The following is a 7,978-nucleotide window of genomic DNA, read 5'->3' on the forward strand; positions in this document are numbered from 1 at the left end:
AGTCAAGATGCATAAAGAGCGAAGGAAAATGAGCAAGGGAAAGAAAGAAGGTATATGTATGTAATTTGTGTGCGTACCATAGATTAAAACAACAGTAGATGTTATAAATATTCATAGTGTGATGAATAATAATTTGTTTGTTTATTAACTTTTTTAATGTCTTCTGCTGTGTATTTCTTGATTACTTTGATACCATTAATGTTGCGGTTGTCATTTAAGGAATAAATATATTTTGGTGGAAAACGCATATTCTTAATAGAAGTCTTTAATGTTGATAGAATTAAAACAATTTTGTTCTACAATTAAAATTATGTTCTTTTAATGACATAAGATCAGAGCTAGACTCGGATTTTGTAATATAAGTTAACTTGACTCCATATAATCGATCCATAAGTATTAAACATGCAAATTGTTAGAACAATCTTTTATAATTGCTATATTTACCTATCTGAGATCTGTGAAGCATCATTAACATGCAAATTATTCTTTACATTCACCCAAGTTCACTCACAAAAAATGATTACTATAAGAATCGATTATGAGAATATTAATTTGTTTTCGTGTCGATAGTTCTGTTGAATTTTTCACCCTATACTTTCACAATATCCTGGTATTTATAATCATATCATATTACATACATCCTGAACTTTTTCCTCCCCTTATACGACAACAAACAGCGAAGGAAAATGCTTTTTTCCATCCAATTGTTGTTTACTGATGTTAATAAAAATAAATTTTCATTTGAAATACATAGTACATGCATGAAATACAGTTTGAAAGCTTGAAAAATAAAGAGTTTTCATGTAAAAGATATATACATATTTTTTGTGATGATATAAGCGAACAACAACTCGTCGCTATTGATAATGATGATTTTTTTCCCTATGTATCATCATTTTCAATTGATTTGACTTTGCTCTTGTTTACACAACTTCTGAGTGATTGAGAGCAAACGAAAGTTTTTTTGTGTTCTTGTTATTGCTTCCTTGTTTCTATACCATTCGCTTTTTTTTCGTCATTTACTTTATAAATGATTCTTATGCAAACAAAACATGATTGAAAATAAAACTTGAAGGACTACTTTATATCTTTTCGAAAAACGATCGGATAATATTTTTAGTTTTTTATTGCCTAGATTGAATTTGAATATTCATTTAATATCTGTTTTCCTTTTTAGAAATATTCTTTATCTTGACTATAAAATATCGTTTTAAATTCATACAAATTAATATGATTCTTTACTTGAATATAAATTAGTTGACGCAGAATCACTTCCAAACTTTAAATTAAATCAAAATTAGCTTCATCAATTCACAAGGGTTTTCGTGAGAAAGTTTTAATTAGCTAAGTGAAAAAATCATTTTTTTTTTGCAGTACATGTTCATGCAGCATTTTGTTTTTTGGACCTTTTGCTTAATATTTTTTGAATTGTTTGGCAAGAAACTAAAATTTGGATATTTATATGTTATAATTAGAAATCAACTGAACATTAGTTGCTGTAAAATCACCGACCAGCTCTACCCTAAAAAGTGAACGGATTAAATGAACCCCCTTATAAGAAGGAATGAAAATCTACAATTCACGAAAGCTCATATCACCATGAGAGGCATAAAAGAGCTTATCAGCATTAGTTTACAAAAATAGAATTTTTTCTAATTATACATCATATGAAAGAAGAAGACAGACAGTGGAAAAAATCATGAGTGGATAAAAGCAAGTAAACGAAGAAAAAAAATTAAATGTTAATAGCATTTTCTGGTTGCGGCCTAAATTATGTTATGCTAAAATGTTATTTTTTGAATCTAATATACCAAAAGAGGTATGCAATGAAAAATATTACGCAGCGTATGGTTGATATAATTTTTTTTGAAAAATACTTCATGTCAAAATGAACACTCGAAAATCCATTCTTGCATGAATGAGCTACCTTAAACCATATATCTATTTATTTATCTCTTCTACCATCATCCTAGATGAATGCGTGTACATTAAATAGAAGCAACATTTTTTTTTACTTTACATCAGGCAACATAGACGTTAAAGATTACTTCAGAATCGCGCTCTTCCTATCTTGCTTCCTGATGCTTTTCATCACATCATGACATGACTGACGACGTGATATTAGCTGAAGATGTGTTTGTATCTAAAAAAGACGAAAATATGCGTGTAAAGAGGGCGGAAAGTGTAAACAAAAATGAAATTTATTATAATGCCATGAAAATTGATATTAGAGTGACAGTGTAGCGGTTAGACATAGAATAAAAACAATTTGTAACCATAAAAAATAAAAAGAGATCAACTTTTTACACTGACGGTTGAACGTTAGGATTTTTTTGCACACATGTTATAATCATTAATTTCTACTGAAAGGACCTGAAACATTTTAATTTTTTTGTTTTTGAAAAACATTTTCATGAGCTACAGTATTTTGGTTATTAATAGAATTTTAGTCTTTAATTTTTGTTTTAAGATAATTTATTTATGTTCATGCAAAATACAAAAAAATTACGCACATCACGCGACCTTTTTAAAAAATTTAGATTTTAAAATTTGATTTCTTAAAATTCTTTATTAATTTTTTAATAGATAACACAAATAGACATATGTATTGAATCAATTACCAAAACAGCACAACATGTTCGCTAGGAAACTGCTACGTCGCCAACTTAACGGAAAGATGCTGATTTCGCTATTTTTACGGCAAAAAATTTGGTTTATTTGCTACTTGGGTTAATTTATTTACAAATATTCATATTAAAAATTTACAATGAAATTACGTTGATTATGCAGTCTTAACACCAGATTTTGAAATAATCAATATTTAATGAATATATAATAAAATTGAAGTTCCCATATTTCCAATAATTCAAAAAGAGAAATCACATAAATCATAAAACGTGACTTCTAATACCATCTCTGTCATTTGTAAGCTTCATTGCTTATTCAAGATGTATTCTTAAAGTGGATGCGGCATTTTTAACATGAGGATATAGACAACCAGTGCTATATTGGAAGCAAAGACTTCATTTTAACAAGTTTTATTGAATTAAAAAATTTATGCAATTTAAATTTTACCTTAAATTCTCAAGAAACTAGGTAAAAATGGAGTAAACATGAAATTATATATATTTCCCTTTGAAAAGCTCTTGCGATATGAAAACAAGTTTAAACTAGTTTAGATGTGGTCACTCATTACCAACGAAAGCGCATGGCAAGCGAAATCCAAACCTTGTATAAACTATGATATAGTAGCAAAAAGCTGTTTTAAATCGGTTGAAAATGGAGAAGGAGTAACTACCAAAAAGGCTTACAAATCAAACTACAATCATATAGCCAATATGCAGACATTAGTTTCTTTTCTTAGGAAAATTTACAAAAAGTTTTTCGCCATAAAGCAATAAGGAAGAAAAAGTAAAGAAATATATACATGGAAAAAAGATATAACATGGGTAAGTTCGAAATAGTAGAAATAGGAACATAAACAGAAGGTAAAAGGTTGTTGTAAGGAGAAAACACTTGAGAAAAGTATTAATTATATTGAAGTTTTTTGTTCTTGTATTGAATCACAAAGAGGAAATAGTTTCAAGGAGAAAAAAATATTTACGGATCTTTTGTAATTTTTCTTCTTATACAACAACATTTTTAACGTTGCTGTATTACAGTGTTGAAGGAACTGCTAATTTTTTATTTCACTTCTGACCATAGCAACATGAATTTCTTGTCTTAAACCTTTAACAAGTATATAAAATAGCTTTTTCAAAAATTAATCAGCAATAAATTTGTCATCCGTTTACAACCCTGTATGAACTCAACTTAAAACTTTTCATCTTTTTCTTCTGTTCAAGTATAAAATAAGTTTGTTGTGTGCAATTCAGCTACAGCTGGTTTTATATACTTTTTATTACCTCTACTATTTCTTGATTTTTTTTTTATTTTTTCAATACACTAACGCAGTGCTGTCCAGACTTTTTTGAGCTATGGCACACTAAAGTTTACTATGTGGAGGTAATTTCTTACCAATTTTTGGAATTAACAAATTTTGTCACAGCACACATAAGCTCGTTCTACCTTACACCTGTAAGTCGCGGCACACAGTTTGGACAACACTGCACCAGCAGAACGAGAAAAAAAAATACAAAACACAATTCTCACTAAGCTTAAAGCAAAGAGAATTTATATGAGAATCGAAATGGAAAAATTACCTGATATTGAATTTAGAGTTTTGTTCACAGTTTAATTTTAGTTTTTGCTGCTTACGGACGCGAATAATAAATCGTGTATAAAAGGAGAAGTAAAAAATAAAATTGAAGCTGATAGGAATTAAAGAAAGATGTGGAACAATCTCTCTCTTAAATTGATTCTCCTCGTGGGTCTCATTAATTCTATAAATGGTGACTTGGCTCCTCGAGTCGTTTGTTATTACGACTCTCGAAGTTCATTGAAAGAAGGTATGTTGATAACTAGATGATGTAGGGAGTTAATGGTATATAGTGGAAAAAGTACCCATATAAATTAAGACCGTAAGATTCCAGTATCTGTGCATTTTTTCGTTAATGGGATAGAAATCTCTGAGAAATTTATACGACTTGCTTCATTTTGACAGAATAACGACAACGGTGACGAAGTGAATTGAAGAGAAAAAAAGCATAAAAAATGTTCTTTCACGATGATACTTACCATTACATGGGGAAATATTTTCATGCTGTTTTTTATCATCTTGTATCCAAAAAGTGTCAACATTTGCATTTTAATTAAATGTTATATCCAACATTTTTTTTTCTTTCATGCTATCTTATCCATACTACGAATTATACTCAAGTGTTCAATTATAAAATTTCATTCACTTTTCTCGGGCTTTCTAAGGCACAAATGTGTTTACCTTATAGCTGCTCTCGTTAAAATATGTTCATTTTGATGCGCTCACATACATCATTGACCTCATCGTGCTCCCAAATGTCTGATAATACGTAAAAGACGATTGTTTAAATTGGAATCACAATTTTTTAATGAAACAAGAGAAATTGATGAAAATATTTTTTAAGAGTCACAGCAATGTCAGAAGTCAAAATACATTTCAATATATTTCAGAGTTAATTCTCAGTAATGTGTATTTAACGCCATATTTTTTTCTCAATATGATTCATAAACTGTAAATTAATATTTCATTTTCTTAGGTCACTTACTTGTCTATTCTATCATCTAGGCGAGTAAGTGCCACTAATAATTCATTCGTTGATTTTGCTGTCAAGAACAGGCAAATATGCTTATCGAATCTTGTGATTATTCACAAAAAATAACGAAAAGAAGGCTAAAGCTAAGTAGCAAATTATTGACATAGAGTTTTGCCATGTAAATTAATCAACTTAATTAACTTAAATATAAAAAATAAGCAAACAAAAGAAACGAGCGAAATCTTCAATATACTTAGTTATACTTGACTGATGTAGTAGCAAAGCTTGAGCAATTTGAGAATTATTTGAACAATGTCTCTCTTTTTCTCTCGCTAGTTGCTATTCTTCTTGTTTGACATCATAGTCATCACCATTTTTGTCGTCAGCATATTATCGAGAGAACAGATTTTGCTCATTTCTATGTACATTAGATTGAAGGTCAATATGAATGAGTAATTTATTGATATTGCGAAAGCAGGGCTTGTGATGGCGATAAAATAAACTTTTAATCACATTTGTCATCAATTTACACAGCCATATTAATCGACAGTTCTCTTTTTCCTCAGTGTCGAGATTGATTTATTTATATTTAATGGTAGCATGTGAATTACAAACATTGTTGTTGTTGTTCCTGATATTGTTTTAAATAAAACAGAGGAAAAATTGTGTCAACATATGCTTAACATTTTTGTTCAAGATTTTATGCGTGACTTGAAATTTATTTGAAATAAATGTCATAATTAAGATCGTCTGGGTGTAAATTATTATAAATTTTCATTGACATTATCAAAAAGTTAATTTCTAAAAAAATTATTTTGATAACTTTAAGCTCTTGACATATATATATTTATATAATAAATATTTTGATTAAAGCTCACATTTCACCTTATGAGAAAGCTGATATGAGGTTTAATGTGTACTTTAGTCTTCGTATTTTTCGGTCTCATCTTTCACCATGCTAATAGATTCATAAGAGCCAAGCGATTATCAAAACTTTCGGTATGTCAAACAGGTTCAGAGCTTTGTAAATTTGTTGAGTAAACAGGTTTGATGCTCAATATATTCGTACAAACTGATAATAATATATTTATGACAAAATGAATAAGTTAAATGAAGTAATGTTCCCTTTTGACCTTCCGTAATCAAATATTCTCTATATTTAGCTTTTAAACAAACTTAGTAAATATTTTTTTTTCTTCCTTTTTACAGGATTAGGAAAAGTTCTGCCTAACGATCTTTTACCTGGATTATCACAATGTACACATTTGGTTTATGGATTTGCAGGTATTAAAGCAAGTGATTTTAAATTATCACCATTAATTTCAAACGAGGAACTTGATGTTAACAATGGATTGTATAAGCAAGTCACATCTTTAAAATCTCAATATCCAAGTCTTAAAGTTCTGTTGAGTGTCGGTGGCGATGCTGATGAAACTTTTGAAAAATATCTAGCCTTGTTGGAGTCTAGCACTGGACGTATTGCATTCACAAACAGCGTGAATGTTGTTCTCAAACAATTTGGATTCGACGGTCTTGATTTGGCATTCCAATTTCCCAAAAACAAACCAAAAAAAGTTAGGTCGACGATTGGATCTGTTTGGCATTCATTCAAGAAAACAATTGGCGCAGCTGGCAAACCAGTAGATGAAAATGCAGAAGCACATAAAAATCAATTTACATCTCTTGTTGTTGAGCTTAAAAATTCATTCCGTATTGATAATTATGAGTTGGCTGTTACCATTTTACCAAATGTTAATATTACATGGTATTTCGATGTCCCATCATTAAAGAATTATGTTGATTACATTAACATTGCAGCATTCGATGTTTATACACCAGTTAGAAATCCAAAAGAAGCAGATTATGTAGCACCAACTCTTTCCGTTACTGATAGAAACATTGATGATAATGTTGACTATGCATCAACATATTTTGTTGCTAACGGTCTTCCCGGAAACAAAATCGTTATTGGATTGCCAACATATGGTCGTGCATGGTCGATTGAGAAGGATGCAACAATAACAGGCTCACCTCCGATAACAACAAATGGCCCAGCACCACAAGCTGTACAAACAAGAACACCTGGTCTTTATAGCTATCCAGAGATTTGCAATATGCTTTTGAATGATCAAAATAAGAATCTTAAGGGAGAATTGGCACCTTTACGTAAAATTGTTGACTCAACAAAACGCTATGGACTTTATGCATTCCGTCTTCCCGATGAAAGTGGAAATCATGGTGTCTGGGTTGGTTATGAAGATCCAGATAGTGCTGGTAATAAGGCTGCATTTGTGAAAGGAAAAGGTTTGGGAGGTATTGCTATTTTTGACCTTTCTACTGAAGACATTCGTGGCTCATGCACTGGAGGACAAACCAAATTCCCAATTCTCCAAAAAGTCAAGGAAAAGTTGAAGTAAATAAAATATTCCGTCGGTTTTTTTATATTCGCATCCACTGATAGTGAAGCAAGGATAAAAATATTCATACTCATTTTTTGTTCCTCTATCCAAACAACAACTTTACAGACAACAAATATACGAGCATAAAAAATAATATAACATTAAATGTCAAAAAAATGAGAGTTGAAATAAATTTTCATGCAATAATCATTTTTTATTATTATACAGCATAAACAGCAACAGCAGCCAATATGAAATCAAAAATTTACATTCACACATTATCGATGATCGACATTGCACATTTTTTGCGATATATTTCGTTGTATATAATATATATTCTGTAATCATTGATAGTGAAAATTGTTTTTCCATTTATTTATAGCTGATGCTATTTGCTTTTACAGCTAC

The 7,978-nt window shown here is 29.9% G+C and overlaps 1 protein-coding gene across 1 annotated transcript; it reads left to right on the forward strand.

Annotated features, from left to right (window-relative positions):
• The first annotated feature begins 4,228 nt into the window (after positions 1-4,228).
• LOC139096193 (bacteria-responsive protein 1-like) lies at positions 4,229-7,777 on the forward strand. Its single transcript, XM_070647883.1, has 2 exons — positions 4,229-4,448; positions 6,381-7,777. Exons 1-2 carry the CDS (start codon positions 4,331-4,333, stop codon positions 7,586-7,588), a joined length of 1,326 nt encoding a protein of 441 aa, XP_070503984.1. The 5' UTR covers positions 4,229-4,330; the 3' UTR covers positions 7,589-7,777.
• The last annotated feature ends 201 nt before the right edge of the window (positions 7,778-7,978 follow it).

Source organism: Chironomus tepperi, unplaced genomic scaffold (assembly GCF_022539635.2).
Source record: "Chironomus tepperi strain 1889 unplaced genomic scaffold, CSIRO-AGI_Ctep_v1 contig_376, whole genome shotgun sequence".
NCBI lineage: Eukaryota > Metazoa > Arthropoda > Insecta > Diptera > Chironomidae > Chironomus > Chironomus tepperi.

What these genes read in the sequence shown, in the direction of transcription:
- LOC139096193 (XM_070647883.1), top strand. Translation starts at nt 4,331, where the DNA reads ATGTGGAACAATCTCTCTCTTAAATTGATTCTCCTCGTGGGTCTCATT. An exon ending in TCGAAGTTCATTGAAAGAAG is followed by an intron (nt 4,449 to 6,380) that starts GTATGTTGATAA and finishes TCCTTTTTACAG; the next exon opens with GATTAGGAAAAGTTCTGCCT.